Source organism: Akebia trifoliata, chromosome 3 (genome assembly GCF_017979445.1).
Source record: "Akebia trifoliata isolate Shusen 1 chromosome 3, ASM1797944v1, whole genome shotgun sequence".
NCBI classification, from domain to species: domain Eukaryota; kingdom Viridiplantae; phylum Streptophyta; class Magnoliopsida; order Ranunculales; family Lardizabalaceae; genus Akebia; species Akebia trifoliata.
Window position 1 is genome coordinate 52,214,673 of NC_141377.1, and position 17,780 is coordinate 52,232,452.

A 17,780-nucleotide genomic window follows, 5' to 3' on the forward strand; every position below is an offset into this window, starting at 1 on the left:
ATGCAATGAAGCAAAACACATGAAAATTGGAAGAACCAAAGTTGCATTGCTCAATGGAGCAAACCTGATAAAATGATCATTTGATAAAATTTTGGGAATTTGTGCATAACAAGTGTTAGGATCATCCCTAGTGAAATATTGATAATTACACTTCAAAAATTAAATAAATATATTTCAATATAAATAAATAAATATAAATATATTTCAATATGAAGTTGACATGAATGCTACACTTCTAGCTTATGCAACCCATCAGGAGATGGCTTTATGCCATCTGTTGTACCACAAGATGCAAAGTTTTCCGATCTTCCCTTCTCAAGATGATCTAGAAATTGCATCACTGTAGGATCAGTCCAAGGAGCTCCAAAAGGAGCATCATCGCCTGCCACCCATCCAAGATGGCCACCCTTTGGAGTAACTATCAATAAACAGTTGGGATTTGCCTGAAATGAGTGATTTTTATGCATATTAGGAAGAGCAACAACCGAGGTGATAACGTAAAAGAGTAAACTAAAAGAGGATGACATGCATGAGAAGTCAGCCTTCGTGATGTATTTTGCTTAAAATAACAAATTTTAGTGATTAGGAGTGATAGGGAAGGTTCCCTAGTGAAAGGTTGTTAGCACATGTTCTCTATAGAGAGACTGAATTGTCAAATTGAGTTTTGTGAATGACTTCTATAGTCAGTTTGATTGGTTTATTTGAGTTTGGTTGAGACAGTTGTGTACCTTTATATCTTCACGAGGAATTCCCCGAGCTGGTGCAATTGGATCATTTGCAGCCTGCACAATGCGAAAGCATAAAAATCTTAAAATGGGATAGTAATAAGTTATAAATTTATAATCACTTATCATAACTACCAGCGTAACACAATAATGCTCCTAAAGATTTTTAATGAAGTTGATAGAAAATACAAGTAGGCATGCAGTGCCAACTGGAAGATAGGTCCATGAGTCTCCAATCCACGGAAAAGAGACCCGAGATTTAGGCAAAGGAAAGCCAAAGGAACATCCCTTTGACACAATGCATCCCACCCATATCCTATAAACATTACATGTCCTTAGAGAAGTAGACCAAAAGGAAAACAAGTTAGCAATCATGGACTCATTTAAATGTGTTGTTTCATTTATGGGACATAACACATGATGTGTATTGCAGCACCTGAATCAGAACATCAGAGATGAGCTGGAAGGGAAATATGGAAAAAAAAAAAAAAAAAAAAAGAGGGGGTGGGGGAGAGGTGGAATCTTCATAAAATATGGCCCTTATTCCAAAATCCAGATCTTTTTAATAAAGGAGATCCATACGATGTCACGGAAGATATTGAAAGTATGCTGCAGTTCAAGGATCCCATAACAAAGATTGCAAATTATCTGGAAACTAAATTTTATACTCCAATAAGATACTCAATTTGCATGCATGCAAAAAAAAAAAAAAAAAAACAAATGAGGGTGTCTGAATATTCAACTGGCAAAGAGACGTTGACACAGATCAAAATTTCTCTTCTACTGGAAGGTTTTGAAATTTGTTTAACTTTGAATCTCTTTTATACATAGTTCAATAGTATTATTACCTGGATGCATAACAAAGGTATGCACACATGTTTTATGGAATCTGAACTGCTTGAGTTAGAGTAGTAGTCATCTACTGACTTGAAACCGAAGGAAACTACAAGAAGTAATAGAAGATGCTCTTAGCAGATTGAATGTCATTCTAAATGTAAAAGATCACTTAAGAAAAAATGGAATTGCATACCCCGTGTTAGACCTTCATCAAACTCCCTAACAGTCTTGGCATTAGCAACCAACCCGATCTTATATTCACCTCCCATTTCTTCAAATAAAAGAGCATGCCTATAAAATATAATGCAACAAAGAATAAACATTCATGTGATGATATCAACAAATAACTTAAGATGCCAGATACAGATACAAACAAGGACATTGGTGTGTGAAATTGGTATATACGACCATTTCCCAAAATCCAAGCCATGATACACATATGGGTATTGCCACTCAATATGTCCACGGCATGCTTTTACCTTTTTCTTTTCTTCTAGTAAACTATCATTTATTCAGTCTACATCATGCCAAACGTGATGCAATTTTCTGATATTGCAAAAGAAAAAAAAACCCATAAGATTGGTTAAATCATTGTTATCAACTTATCATCATTGGTTACACCATATTGGGGTTGGAAAATAGTGTATTTACAAAAAACAAATGAAGCTTGTAATGGGTTAATAAAACTAACAATGATAGAAGAGGTATCCATGCAAAAGTCAGGTGCTAGTGCTAGAATTGTAATGAGTAGAAACAACTACACTGGGCATGTTGAATTATCAGGTATCATGGAAAATAAGTACATTGATGTAATGTTGAAGCAAAATGAAATTATCAGAGAATTACTTCTTGAAAATTTTGGTAAGAGCCATAGCAAGAGCCCTGTCATAAACATTGTTAAAGCCTTTATGAAAATCCTCATCTGCAATGACGAGATTGAAAGGATTACACAAGGATACTGCCCCAGAAAGAGGACAACTATCAGATTCCTGCATGAAGAGACAAGGAAAAAATGAACCCAACATAAGCAATATAACAATGAAAAAAAAAATTTAGTAAATGAAAGCAGCGCTTTACAACCAGCATAGATTAAATGTATGGAAATTCCATTGAGTCATTGAACCGAGGGTTAGTAAGTGAATACATCGCCAATGAGAGTAGTTGCAAAACATCCCTAGACCCATATGTAGTCAAAATAAATGCTCTACACTCACATGGTAGTCATTGAAGACCCTATTAAAGACTTTTGAATTTCGAGAAAATAGCTCATAGATAGTATCCCAACACCAAAAGTAGGTTACAACTAGCAAAAAATAAAATAAAATTGATGGTTGAAAATAACTGAATATTATGGGGCCATTTGAGTATAGGCCTATAGGGTGAATTGGATTTGGACCCTACACTTCTTAGAATCTGAGAGTGGTTTGGCGGCTAAGTAAGGCAGGATTCAACCCTGCCCAGATATGTGGTACCTAAGGAGTTCGTTGGCTCTACTCTGCATGGAGTGGTGGAGCTGAGCTGAGTGCCTACTCATCCCATGCGATGCAAGGACAGGCACACCAGGGTAGAGTGATGGTATAGCTGTCATCGTCTTTGAGATCAAATTAGGAAGGTATCTTGAAAATCTTGTAATGATTGACCGTATCAATCATGTTCTTTTGTAAAGGTCCTATTATAAAGGAACTTTCCGTTAACAAGCCCAAGGATTTAGAAAGAGGATAAGTCCATGATAAGCTCAAATCCCCATGAATAAGGAAATGAGGGGTGACGTGGCTAAAGGGGCAGTTAAGGATAGGGGTTGACCTATAAATAGGAAAAGAGGCCTTGAGAGAAAGGACTTGAGTGTCGAAGGGTGTCTAGAAGATACCACACTAGTGCCCCAATGTGTTCGTGGAGAAAGAGAACCTATCATTGAAGTGATTTGAGTTGTTCAAGGTAAACCTGCAAAAATGCCTCTACAGTTTGCATACGAGGCTGAAACTGTGTCATGAAGACATACCCTGCAAAAGGAGTTCTTGTGGTTTGTTAAATGCAAGAGTAAGAAACGTGGAGTGACTTCATTTTTCCATCATTTTCTTCTCACAAGCATAGTCACCAAAGTGCTGAATTTTTCAAAAAATTGTGTTTAAATTGCAATTTTAAAGACTGGCGATTAAATCACGATTAAATTACGACTTTTTGAAAAAGTTGCGATTTAAACACACAAAAATGTGATTTTTTTTGCTGAGCAAGCTATTTTAAAAGGGTTTTTTCAAAGACCATTTATTCTTAAGTTTAAAATAGGATTTGATGATATAAATGATAACATCACTTAATAGAAAATTTTATATTATCTTAACACTATTTCGATTTTTTCATTTTTTCTTTTCTTTTTCCCTTACCGACTTATTCCCGAACCCCGACTTGGTGACTATGCTCACAAGAAGGCACAACTTCAGATCCAAGAAAATTGGGAACAGCCTTCATATCAATAAGGGATGAACCTTATTATCAGTGGTCTGAATCTCTACCCCTTAGATAAACACCTCATACAGAACTACGCTCTCACTTCTATAAAGTTTTGCACAAACAAGAAAGAAGAGCAAAATAATTGAACTACGTCAGATTGTGTGTGAATTTGTAGTCATCTTCATGATAACAAATCAACAGTACAAGTATTACAATGAAGACATAACTACGTAAATATTCTAAGCAAATATCACTATTGAAAGGAGAAAGTCAATGGAAGATGACTAAATGAAGGGGATATCAACACAAGTAGAATCTGACACTGATCCTACCTCACCCAAATACCGAACAAGAATATTTGCTCCAAGAGACCAACCAACCGCATATAAATTTGAACTTGGGAAACGAGTCGCAACATGCTTAACTACTTGACGAAGGTCTTCTGTAAACGAAGCTGAATAAAACTGCATATTGCCAAATGAGTCATCAAATAAGTCACCTAAAGCAGTTGAATTCGTGTATACATTACAAAAGTTCAAGACATAAACAAGATCATTGTGGATTGTGCATGGGAAAGGCATAAATTTAGCTTTGGTACTTCAGAAGTAAACCAAAGGGGTCCACTAATTACTGCATTAACTCTCCTCTACAAAAGTGAAACTAACAACACTATTAGAATAGAATTGAACTCCAAAGCAATGTAATCCAATCTATGAACTATACAAAAACTTAAAATCTGCCAAACCTCACACTTTTCTGTGCTTGAGTACCTGAGGTGTAGTAACTGGAGTATTTGCACAACCACGGCTATTGAATACCACAACACGCCATCTGTTTCTTCTTGCTTGAATAAGCATATGCTGAACGTAAGTATCACCGCTCCCTCCAGTTAGACCTGGCTGCAAATATTTGTGTTAACTATTCTCTCTAGTCTACAAAATTTGCAACTTGGCCAAAAATCTGAAACAGTTAAGGCCCTGCTTGGTATTTGTCAAATCAGTTGCAAATGCAAATGATTTTCAGTGGAAAATTTACTAGTGCTTCGTAGTCACTGGAAACTCTCCTACAAAATCATTGTCTGTGTTTGGTTGTTTTTTGCAAAGTAAAACTTTTACAATGATTTCTTCTTAAAAATAAAAGATGGATGTCATCAAAGAAACAAGCAAACTTTAAAAAAAATATAAAATACCCACAGTACTTGCTACATATGAACTTAAAAAAAATACCACTGTCAATGGTATAGTAACCTGCATATTGGAATTACAAAAATACCATAATCAAGAAACTATTTAAATTACAAAAATACTCTTTAGTAATTGTTATGAAAATATGCATTTGAATTTATAAAAATATCCCGCATGATGAGGGCTATTTTTGTTATTTAAAGTTTCTTTAATGAGTGTTTTTTTTGTGATTTCAATATGCAATTTAATTTATTATGTATCTTTGTAAATTTATATGCATATTACTGTAACAAGTACTAAGGATTTTTTGTAATTTCATAAATTTCTTTGAAGTGGGATATTTTCATAATTTTGATATGCATAGGTTGGAATTGATAACTTTGCAAAGGGACTGACTAGTTGCACCCCTCCCCCCACTACCAATTGCACTCCATAACTTAAATTTTTTCCCTTTGCACTCCATTTTGGATGATTGCACTACAAACATTATAACGAAGTTGCACTCCTTTGTTGTCTTTTACTTTCCTTCTTCAATCACACCCATAAAAATTATTGTTGGTTCAATAATTTTTGCAAGTAATTCTTGGTTATATAGTTAACATGTTTACATTACAATTTATAGAGTTGAGAAAATGAAGCCATGAGAATGTGAATTAGCCTTAAAACCTAAATCGCTGTAATGAAGTGCAATTAATAAGTTCAAATAGAGGTTATGAATTTTTATATTTTTTGAAGTTTGTGCACGACCAACAACTAGTGGTGTGCAACTAGTCGGTCCCTTTTGCAAATGATTTGCGGTAATTTGAGTGTTGCAAATCATTTGCTGAATCTTTTTTAGGAATTTAGATGGTCCACGCAAATATTTCGCAATGCAAACCATTTGTAATGCAGGCCTTGCTTGGTATGTAGCAAATGCAAATAATTTTCTAAAATCAATTTTATTGGTGCTTGTTACACAATGCAAATGATTTGCATGGATCACCTAAATTCTTTAGACAATTCTGCAAATGATTTGCCCACAAAAAAATAAAATTTATTTGACTCCAACCTATGCATATCAAAATTACTAAAATACCCCTTGTCCAAGAAATTAATCAAATTATAAAGTACTTGGTAGTTGGTACAATAATATGCACATAAATTTACAAAAATACCCCACATCATTTAGGTGTTTTTTGTAAATTCATATGCATGTTATTATAAAAAGTACTTACGGTATTTTTGTAATTTAAATAGTGTCTTTTACGATGAGTATCTTTATAATTCCAATAAAGGTTACTATACCCTTTGATAGGGATATTTTGTAAACTTATGTGTATTAGTGTAGCAAGTATCAAGGGTATATTTGTAATTTGAATATATTTTTTTGATGAGGTCGAAATAAGTTAAAATTGATTGCACATTTTTATTTTAACAAGAAATCACAACAATTTTTTTTATTGCAAATATCAATTAACAATGGAAAAAAAAATTTGCAAGAGATTTCCTAATGGTTATCAAGCAATGGTAAATCTTTCATTGCAAAACCATTTGCATCGCAAATGATTTGTAGTGTACCAAGCAAGGCCACAAATGCTAAAGCTTTGCACCGCAAATGATTTGTAACGCAAATTATTTGCAATGCAAACTTTTTTCAGAATGTAACCAAGCATCTGTAAATTAGATTCCAACAAATCATTTGCATTTGCTTCGCAGTGGCACTGAAGAGGGCCGTACTGTACCAAGCAGGGTTTTAACTTTGAGAACACTGTAGAGAAATCGTTCCAAAGAGCAATAAAGAAGAAAATTAAGAACAATATGCAAACACACAGAAAAAATTGAGATTTTTATGTAGTTCCCTCAAGATTGAGGTCCCTCCAAACGGTCCCCAATCTACAAAGAGGAACAAAAATTAGTTTTTTAGTTTTTTACTTACTTCCTAAACCCTTGACCATTGACCTGTGGAAAATAGGTTGGTTCTAGAAAATAAGCTAACAAAACAATGGACTGCTTTTGCGAATACAAGTTAAATTTGATAAAGTTCGGGGAGAAAATTATAAACTTTCCTTCTTTAGGGAGGCATCTAAGAACACAACTTCGAGCAATTTCATTGTAAATTAGGGATTCGAGTAGGATTCGAAAAAAAAAGAATTTCGAACGAACCAGTAAAATAAGAACAGGAGCCTCGGCAGAAAACTCAAGATCGTCTCCGCACGGCCAATCGAGAGAGATAGAGCCGTTGTCCGGAGTCCTCAGACACTCTCGCCGGAATCTGACGCCAGGGAGAATCCGGAAGAACGCGGCGAAGATTGTCTCGATGTGCCGATTCCAGCATACTATGGGGAACGGTTTGTACGGATTGCGAAGTGTTCTGAGGATGGGTAAGAGGGAATCACGAGCTCCGCCGATTATTTCGAGCGAGGAGGTATCGGAGATGTGGCGATTATCTGACATAGCTTCGGAGGTATTGCTGACGTGGAGGGAAATCTGACGCAATCTTCTTGGAAATATAGTTATTTGGGTCGTTTTATTTATTGGAGATGAGATGTACAAACGGTGGTGATGGTGGGAAAGGATGGTGACAGAGTCAGAAATGGTGACTCTCGCCATTTTAATATTTTATGTTTCAGCGAATGAGGAGTCGTCAAGAAAAGTATAGCCGCCTCGAATCATTGGTTTCAAAACTCGCTTTAGCGTCTCGTCTCGTTCATGGACGAGTCAACTCGTCTCGCTTTACGATTACTTACCAACTATTTGGCCAAAGAGTTTTGTCTTGTACTAATAGAAGTTTCAGAATGAATTGATTTTTTTTGTGAGAATGATTTTTACAAGTTGAATTATAAACCGTCCATTTTGTATAAAACCGTTTTGATGGGTTTAGAAGTTTCGAATTGAGATGGTTTCGTGAGGATGATCTCTTACCATGGGGATCACCATTATCATTGTCAAAAATCAGCCTAATTCAAAACTTGTAACTCATGTAAGAGAAAACACATTGGTCCATGAACATGATCATATATACATATATAATTATAAATTTATAAAATAAGATAGATTAGAAGATGTTTTATCATAAAATCCTATAATTTAGATAGTGAATATTTTAATTAAAATATACAAAATTCCATTAGACTTCAACGAGTTTTACTCACTTAACTGAGATTTTCAAAATATCGCCTGAGTCATCTCGTTTGTTAAGATTTCACACATGTGAGATGTTTTGCCTATTTGTTTTATTCATGGACAATACTAAGATGACTTCGGTATCATTCAATCTCGAACGATATTTAAAACCATGCCTCGAATGGACAGGACAACAAGGTCAAAGAGCATGTAATCAGTTTGAAAACTCATAGGCTATCTCAAATAAACACCAAAACGTAGAGAGGATCTAAATAACTTAAAATTTAACATATAAAGAATCAAAATTTATTTGACAAAAGAAAAAAGAAAAGTTAATGAGATGGATGGAGTGAACCTATCCAAGGAGTCAAGGAGAGTGGGTTCCAACATCTTGGAGACGAGGATTAGCTCCCAAAATTTCAAATTGGTTTCGAAAGCAAGACTGCCACACCTAACAGAAGGATCCGATCATTAAGGTCATACTATGAGTATATTTAATAAAGTTGCTATACATATCTTTTTTGTTAAAACATTTGTTTATAATGCATCCAATATAATTTTAGTTTTTAATTCACTGCAATTACTTCGATTGATGCAACAATCCATTTACATATAATATGGACTATAGGGGATTTACGTAAATATAAGTAGTTAATCCATCCATAACTATTGTTAAAATACATCTCCATAAAAATGCTAATACCATTGGACATATTTATGTTGAATCCAATCTCTTAAGAACACTAGACTTTACTTCTTAGTGGACCTATATATATATATATAAAATCAATGTCCATAATATCAAATCAGTCTAATTTTAAATGTACGGGTGCACCAAAGGGTGGCTAAAAATCAATGAGATCAATTGGTCCAGAAATATGAACCAATAAAAAAGTGTTTCATCCCACCTTTAAAGAGCTGTTATTGGTTCCCCAACTTTCGCTTATTGCACCCCAATTTCTTAAATTATTTATCACACCACTTAAAGATTAAAACACAACATACAAACATTAAAAAAGTTTGGCTAAACTTACTATAATAACATTACAACACTCAGTTCAAACAATTTCATTAGTTGCTTATACAATTATGATTAGCCTCATATAAAAATCTTAAATCCAAAAAATAGAAATCTAGCAAAGAAAATCAGCGAGAGCTACTATTGGAAGCCCAAAATTTACTTATTCTCAACCATTTACCTATTTTCTTTATTTTTAATTGGGGTGAAATAAGTAAAAGTTGGGGTGCGAATAGCAGATCTATACATTTATTGTGAAGAAATATATTTCACATTTTTGGAAAAATATGTTAATATTTTATTTTTCCCTAATACATTATTTCTTATGTGCCTAGTACTATAGTGTTGTGCAATAGCACATCCCTATGTGTCATGTCACGTGATGTTGTGCCGGCACGCAATGCAACAAAACCTGATCGTTCATCTGATAAAATGATCATTTGAATTTTTTTGGAAATTTGAGCCAAAGAAGTGTTAGGATCATCCCTTGTGAAGTATTGATAACTACATTTCAAAAATTAAATAAATATATTTCAATACAAGTAAATAATGACGTTAACATGAATGCTACACTTCTATCTTATGCCATCCTTTGTGCCTCTTCCCCTCTCAAGATGATTTAGAAATTCCATCACTGTAGGATCAGTCCAAGGATGTCCAAAAGGAGCATCATCCCCTGCCACCCATCCAAGATGGCCACCCTTTGGAGTAACTATCAACAAACAGTTGGGATTTTCCTGAAATGAGTGATTTTTATACATATTAGGAAGAGAAACAACTGAGCTAACAACGTAAAAGAGTAAACTAAAAGAGGATGACATGCATGGAAAGTCGACCTTTTTGATGTGTTTTGCTTAAAATAACAAATTTTAGCAATTAGGAGTGTTGGGAAAGGTTCCCTAGTGAAAGTGATGAGTACATGTTCTTTATAGAGATTGAGCCATCAAATTCAGTTTTGTGAATGACTTTTAGAGTAAGTTTGATTGGTTTATAATAGCTTGGAAAGAATGTTTTGAGTTTGTTTGAGAGACGGTTGTGTACCTTTATATCTTCACGAGGAATTCCCCGAGCTGGTGCAACTGGATCATTTTCAGCCTGCACAATGTGAAAGCATAATTTATAATCACTATCACTTATCATAACTATTAGCATTTCTTTCCCTTTGATTTTTTGGATACCTAATGATTTATAATGGGTCTCACATTTATTTTTTCTCCGATAATCTTCCAAATGCTTGAGCAGTTCATTTTCAAGGAATCGTATTTTGACATACGTGTCATCATCACCATCATCACAGACCACCTCCCACCTCCAAGTATCTGGGATCGGCTGAACCAATCTTGCTCCATCCAGTTTATATTTAAAGCCTTGTATTTTCTTAATATTTATTCACTTAATTTACTTTTAAGAAAGAAACTACTGGATTAAATGAAGCTAAAATATTATAATGCTTGTTTGGGCATGTTGACAGTTCGAACTTCACCAAATTGAGTGTCAGAAAGATAGTATCTGATGTCGGATATTAGCACATGTGTCATTAAAACATAACTTATCACAGAGTAAAAAAAATCACCGAAAAGTTGGTTTACATGTCAACTAACGAGAGCAAGAAATAAGCTGTCTTGCATCCCCACTTTGACCATAAGATCCTTTTAGGAATAGAACCGTAAGAATAATGTTCTTAGCAGAGAGGGAGTTGACCATGCCAGAGCCACTCCCCCAGGCAACATAATCAACAGCCAAAACACAGTACATCCCACCCATGTCTTGACAAGATGCTTCACACGTTGTCAAAACCATATCTTGTAAACATTATGCGTTGTTAGAGAAGCAGACCAAAAAGAAAACAAGTTAGCAATCATGGACTAATTTAAATATGTTATTTCATTTATGGGACATAAACATAAGATATGCATATTGCAGCACCTGAATCAGAACATAAAAAATGATCTGGAAGGGAAAATATTGAAAAGAAAAAAAAAAAAAGGAGAGAGAGGGAGTGGAATCTTCATAAAATATGAGCCCTTATTCCAAAATCCAGATCTTTTTAATAAAGGAGAACCATACAATGCCTCAGAAGATTCTGGAAGTAAACTGCAGTCCAAGGATCCCATAAAAAAGATGGCAAGTTCTCTGGCAACTAAATTTTATACTTCCATAAGATATTCAATATGCATGCACGAGCAAAAAAAAAAAAAAAACTAATAACAAATAAACGGAACAAAAAATTAAAAAACTAAAAACAATAAAACAGAAAAGACAAAAACAAACAAGGGTGGCTGAATGTTCAACCGGCAAAGAGATGTTGATACAGTTCAAAATTTATCCTTTTATTTGAAGGTTTTGAAATTTGTTTAACTTTGAATCTATTTGATAAAAGGTTCAATAGTATTATTACCTGGATGCATAACAAAGGTATGCGCACATGTTTTATGGAATCTGAACTGCATGAGTTAGAGTAGTAGTCATCTACTGACTTGAAACCGAAGGAAACTGCGAGAAGTAATAGAAGGTGCTCTTAGCAAATCAGATGTCATTCTACAAGTGAAAGATCTTTAAAAAAAATGGAAATACATACCCCGTGTTAGGCCATCATCATACTCCCTAACAGTCTTAGCATTAGCAGCCAACTCGATATTATATTCACCTCCCAATTCTTCAAATAGGAAAGCATGCCTAGAAAATAAAATGGCGCAAAGAATAAACATTCCTGTGATAATATCTACAAATGACTTAAGATGCCAGATACAGATACAAACATGGACATTGGTGTGGGAAGTAGGGATATGACCATTTCCCAAAATCCAAGCCATCATACACATATGGGGTATGCAGTATGCCACCAACTATGTCCACGACATGCTTTTACCTTTTTTTTCTTTTCTTTTCTTCTAATAAACTATCATTTACTCAGTCTACATCATGGCAAACGCAATGCAATTTTCTAATATTGCAAAGATTTTTTTCTCCCCATAAGATCTGTTAAATCATTGTTATCAACTTATCGTCGTCGTTTACAACTTATTGGGGTTGGAAAATAGTAGTGTATTTACAAAAGAAAATGAAGCTTGCTACGGGTTAATAAAATTATCCATGCAAATGTCAGGTGCTAGTGCTGGAATCATAATGTGAAGAAACAGATACACTGGACATCTTGAATTATCAGGTATCATAAAAAATGAGTACATTGACATTACGTTGAAGCAAAATGAAACTATAAGAGAATTACTTCTTCAAAATTTTGCTAAGAGCTGAAGCAAGAGCCCTGTCATAAACATTGTTAAAGCCCTTACGAAGATCCTCATCTGCCATAATGAGATTGAAAGGATTACACAAGGATGCTGCCCCAGTAAGAGCACAACTATGGGATTCCTGCAAGAACAGACAATGAACAAAGAAAAAAAAAAACCATAAGCAATATAACAATGAAGAAATAAATGTTTAGTAAATAAAAGCAGCCCTTTACAACCAACATAGATTAAATGCATGGAAATTCCATTGATTCGTTCAGTAAGTGAATACATCCCCAATGAGATTAGATGCAAAACATCCCTAGACCCAATGCTTTAAAGTTTCCAAGGTGTACTTGAGGCGTTTTGGGTTCTTGAGGCGAGGCGTAAGCCTCTCTTAAAAGAAAAAAAAAAAAATGACCCATGATTTGTGACTTTCGATCTAGGTTTGAAGCTTAAGCCTTGAGGTGTACGCCTCACGCCTCAAGGTTTAAGCCTTTTAAACACTGCCTAGACCCATAGTTAATCAAAATACATGTACTCACATGTGGTCACTGAAGACCCTATTAAAGACTTGAACTTCATGAAAATAGCTCCTAGATAGTGTCTCAACACCAAAAGTAGGTGGCAACTTGCAAACAAAAACTGATGATGGAAAATAACTGAACATTATGGGGATGTTTGCATATGAGGCTGAAACTATGTCGTGAAGACATACCCTGCAAAAAGAGTTCTTGGTGTTTTGTTACATGCTGGAGTAAGAATGCGGAGTTATTGACTCCATTTTCCATCATTTTTCTTCTCACAAGAAGGCGCAACTTCAGATCATACAGAACCATGCTCTCAGTTCTATAAAGTTTAGCACAGACAAGGAAGAAACGCAAAAGAATTTAACTACTGCAGATTGTGTGAATTTGTAGCCATCTTCATGATAACAAATCAACAGTACAAGTATTACAATCAAGACCATAACTACATAGCTATTATAAGGAAATATCACTATTCAGAGGAGCAAGCCAAGGGAAGATGAATAAATCCAATGAGGTGCATTTAAGACAACCACAAGTGAAAAAAGCAGACTAAATGAATGGAAACCAACACAAGTAGAATCTGACATTGATCCTACCTCACCCAAGTATCGAACAAGAATATTTGCTCCAAGAGACCAACCAACGGCATATAAATTTGAATTTGGGTAACGAGTTGCAACATGTTTAACCACTTGACGAATATCTTCTGTAAACGAAGCCGAATAAAACTGCATATTGCCAAATGAGTCATCAAATAAATCACGTAAAGCAGTTGAATTCGTGCAGGCATTACAAAAGTTCAAGAAATAAATTAGATCAATAAAATATTTTCATTGTGGATTGTGCGTGGTGTAGACATAAATTTAGCTTTGCTAATTCAGAAGTAAACAAAAGGGATTCACTAATTACTTGCATTCACTCTGCTCTACAAAAGTGAACTAACAACACTATTAGAATAGAATTGAACTCCAAAGCAATGTAATCCAAGCTATGAACCATATGAAAACTTAAATAACATAAAAAATAAAAATAAAAAGAATCTACTAAACCTCACACTTTTCTGTGCTTGAGTACCTGAGGTGTAGTAACTGGACAATTTGCACCGCCACGGCTATTGGATACCACAGCACGCCATCCGTTTCTTCTTGCTTGAATAAACATATGCTGAACATAAGAATCACAGCTCCCTCCACTTAGACCTGGCTGCAAATATTTGTGTTAAATATTCTCTCCAGTCTACAAAAATTTGCGACTCGAGCACAAATAAAAAACACTTAAGACCCTGCTAGGTATTCGGCAACTCATTTGCAGTGGAAAATTTATTACTGCTTGGTAATTACCGGAAACTTCCTGTGAAATCATTATCTGTGTTTGGTTGTTTTTCGCAATGCAAAAAATTGTGCAATGATTTCTTGTTAAAATAAAAGGTCGATGTCTTCAAAGAAACCATCAAAATGACATAGCCTCAGTACTTGCTACATTAGCATAGATATGATCTTGCAAAAATACCCCTATAAATGGTATGGTAACCTGCATATAGGAATTACAAATTTATTTTAATCAAAAAAATTATTTTAATTACAAAAATGCCCTTAGTACTTGTTATAATAATATGCACACGAATTACGAATTTATAAAAATCCCCCCTTGATAAAGGTTATTTTTGTAATAATTTTGATGAGGGGTATTTTTGAGAATACATATGCTTAAAAATTACTTTGAGGAGTGGTAATTTTGTGATTTCAATATGCAATTTAATGCATGAGGGGTGTTTTGTAAATTTATATGTATATTACAGAGGATATTTTTGTAATTTAATTAATTTCTCTGATGAGGAATATTTTTATAATTTTAATATGCCTAGGTTGGAGTCAAATAATTTGCAAATGATTTGCGGTAATTGGTATGCTGCAAATCATTTGCTGAAATTTCTTAGGAATTTAGGTGATCTGTGCAAATATTTTGCAATGCAAAACATTTGCATTGTGTAACCTAGCACCCATAAAATTGGTTTTAGAAAACTTGCATTTGCAAATGATTTGTAGTGTACCAAGGAGCGCTTTAAAATTGGGTAGAGAACACAAATTTGCCTTAAAAAGAGGGCAACTTTACAAGGAAAGTACCATCCAAAAAACAATTGTAGAATATCCAAAAATTGAAATATTGGTATTGGACCTTGTCCAAACGGCCCCTTATCCACAAACAGGAACACTATGAGTTTTTTTGACTTACCTCCCCCAACCATTGACTTGTGGAGAAAGCATGGTTCTAGGAAGTAAGATAAAGAGAGTTGCTATTGACACCCCAACTTTTACTTATTACACCTTAGTTAAAAATAAAGAAAATAGATATTTACGAAAACGTGACCAACTTTTGACGAATTTATGATTTCAGCTCACCGTTCATTTTAATTACCAAAACGTGAACGGTAATGATATCAGAGGTTTTAAAGTGACAATTTTGCAGGTTTAATGTGACATTCTCGTAGGTTTCAAGTGACTATGTCACAGGTTTTGCTATTTTTAACGAGATAGTCACTATACAAACCAGCGATATTGTCACTTTGAGGGGAAAAATTAGTGAGTTTGTCACTTTAAATCTGCGATCTCGTCACTTGAAAAATCAAACCTGCGATTTCGCACGTTCACGTTTTGGTAATGAAAATGAACAATTAGCCAGAATCATAAATTTGGCTCACGAAATGGTAAGCTCTCTCTCTCTCTCTCTCTTTATTTTTTTTTTAATTTAAAATCTTATCATGGTTTTAAAACTTGTGTTGATGTCTCATCTTGTCCATGAACGAGACCGAGTCAACTCGGACGAGATATCTGATATATTTGGGTTGTCTTAGATGAGATTTAAAAAAAAATGCCTTACAATTAGAACAAACCATGTCTTTGAGACGACTTGTCAACCTGAACGAGTCGTCTCGGTCTGGTTTCGGACGAGATTTAAAACCATGGATCTTATATGAGCCTCATCACACATCATAATTGTAAGAGTCGTGCTGGAGTGACCTCAAGACTGTACCTCACATCGCGTATCGTGATGTGAAAGTGTATAATAACCTGTGTTTCATCGAGATACGAGTGAAAAAAAACATCTATGATTTCTATACATTTTCACGTCAGGATGTGCGATGTGAGGTTATGTCACTTCAGCATTATTGTGGTTGTAAACCACTATTGAAATTATTGGAACGAGTGTTATAATGTTTCGTAATAAGTTTGAATGGTGTGTTTTAATTTTTAATTGGGGTGTGATCAATAATTTAAGAAAAGGGGTGTAACAAGTAAAATATGGGGTGCCAATAGCAGCTCTCATAAGAAAGCTACTTTTATAGTTCATTCTAAGTTAAATTTTATAAAGTTCACAGGGGGAAAATTATAAACTTTTCTAATTTAGGGGGAAAAAAACCCAAAAAATGAGAAATTAAGAACACGACTTCGAACAATTTCGTTGTAAATTAGGGTTTCAACAGCTCAAGTCGAAATCCCTAAGTGGAACTAAAATAAGCAAGAATTTTTCGAACGAACCAGTAAAATAAGAACAGGAGCCTCCGCAGAAATCTCAAGATCGTCTCCGCACGACCAATCAAGAGAGATGGTGCCGTTGTCTGGTGTCCTCAGACACTCTCGCCGGTATCTGACGTTCGGTAGGGTCCGGAAGAACGCGGCGAAGAATGTCTCGATGTGCTCATTCCATCCAATTATTGGGAACGGTTTGTACGGATTGCGAAGTGTTGTTAAGATGGGTAAGAAGGAATTACGAGCTCCGCCGAGTATTTCGAGCGAGGAGTTATCCGAGATTTGGCGATTATCTGGAATAGCTTCGGAGGTGTTGCTGACGTGGAAGGAGATCTGACGCAATCTTCTTGGAAATGTTGTTGTTTGGGTCTTTTTTGTTGGAGATGAGATGTACGGACGGTGGTGATGGTGGGAAAAGAAAGTGATTAGGTGGGGAGAGACAGAAGTGGTGACTCTCGGCATTCCCATGTTTCAGTGACACTGAGTGAGTTCGAGTCGTTGTGAAGAACAGTAGAAAAGCCTAAGAAAGTAGTTTTGCTGTTCTTCATTGATACAAAACGCTTGATGTGAACACCTGCAACGCTTTTGATCACATATTGGGAATCTTCCGTACAATGGACTCCCATTCAAAAAAAATCATGTTTGGATGGTACAACTTGATTCGGTTTGAGGTCAAAATCGAACCGAACCGAAGCAAATTCCATTAGAATCAAATCGAACTAAAGTCGATTCGGTTCGATTCTATGAATTTTCAATAATTTATAAATTATAAATAATATTTAAAATTTCATACAATAATCACTAATCTATCCATAAAAAATTATTAGTTAATCCATAAAAAATACTAATATATGTCCTAACTCCTAAAATGATTCATAATAATTGTTATATATATTTATTGCATAGGGGTTCTTTTCTCGGTTTGATCTGAGAATTGAATCAAATTGATTGATTCTCTATTTTTGTAATTCATAACCGAATTACAACTTGTTCTAAAACAAAGCAAATCACCCCAAAGCTATCAGTTTGGTTCGGCTCTCAATTTGAATCGGACCAAATTGCACCCCTAATTAAGTTTTAATTACCACGAAGATAATTTGATTAGTAGTGATTATTGTGATGTCTTGTGAGATTCTTATCAAATAGAGATAGTTACCGAATAGAGTTGCTATTGGCATC

General features: G+C 34.8%; 2 protein-coding genes across 3 annotated transcripts; both read right to left on the bottom strand.

Annotated features, from left to right (window-relative positions):
• Window positions 1-65: 65 nt before the first annotated feature.
• LOC147407864 (embryogenesis-associated protein EMB8-like) lies at window positions 66-7,821 on the bottom strand. Of its 2 annotated transcripts, none has more exons than XM_086436627.1 (8): window positions 7,337-7,821; window positions 4,781-4,909; window positions 4,343-4,474; window positions 2,409-2,551; window positions 1,756-1,853; window positions 1,574-1,668; window positions 729-782; window positions 66-443 (listed from the first exon to the last, which is right to left on the bottom strand). In XM_086436627.1, the coding sequence occupies exons 1-8, from the start codon at window positions 7,781-7,783 to the stop codon at window positions 228-230; spliced, it is 1,314 nt and encodes a 437-aa protein (XP_086292753.1). In that variant the 5' UTR covers window positions 7,784-7,821; the 3' UTR covers window positions 66-227. The 2 variants fall into 2 exon arrangements, with proteins under 2 accessions (XP_086292753.1, XP_086292755.1); XM_086436629.1 differs by having other exon boundaries at window positions 4,781-4,905; window positions 7,337-7,476.
• Window positions 7,822-9,739: 1,918 nt separating this feature from the next.
• Window positions 9,740-17,122, bottom strand: LOC147407865 (embryogenesis-associated protein EMB8-like). Its single transcript, XM_086436630.1, has 8 exons — window positions 16,611-17,122; window positions 14,149-14,277; window positions 13,671-13,802; window positions 12,544-12,686; window positions 11,893-11,990; window positions 11,713-11,807; window positions 10,356-10,409; window positions 9,740-10,051 (listed from the first exon to the last, which is right to left on the bottom strand). Exons 1-8 carry the CDS (start codon window positions 17,067-17,069, stop codon window positions 9,890-9,892), a joined length of 1,272 nt encoding a protein of 423 aa, XP_086292756.1. The 5' UTR covers window positions 17,070-17,122; the 3' UTR covers window positions 9,740-9,889.
• Between the last annotated feature and the right edge of the window lie 658 nt (window positions 17,123-17,780).

Bases quoted from the DNA above. Each gene is read 5' to 3' on its own strand.
- LOC147407865 (XM_086436630.1), bottom strand. From the start codon at position 17,069: ATGGGAATGCCGAGAGTCACCACTTCTGTCTCTCCCCACCTAATCACT. The intron at 11,991-12,543 runs GTAATTCTCTTA...TTTATTTTCTAG, and splicing joins CTTAGCAAAATTTTGAAGAA to GCATGCTTTCCTATTTGAAG. The intron at 10,410-11,712 runs GTAATAATACTA...CACATTGTGCAG, and splicing joins TACCTTTGTTATGCATCCAG to GCTGAAAATGATCCAGTTGC.
- LOC147407864 (XM_086436627.1), bottom strand. From the start codon at position 7,783: ATGGCGAGAGTCACCATTTCTGACTCTGTCACCATCCTTTCCCACCAT. The intron at 2,552-4,342 runs GTAGGATCAGTG...CTCTTCATGCAG, and splicing joins TTGTTCGGTATTTGGGTGAG to GAATCTGATAGTTGTCCTCT. The intron at 783-1,573 runs GTAATAATACTA...CGCATTGTGCAG, and splicing joins TACCTTTGTTATGCATCCAG to GCTGCAAATGATCCAATTGC.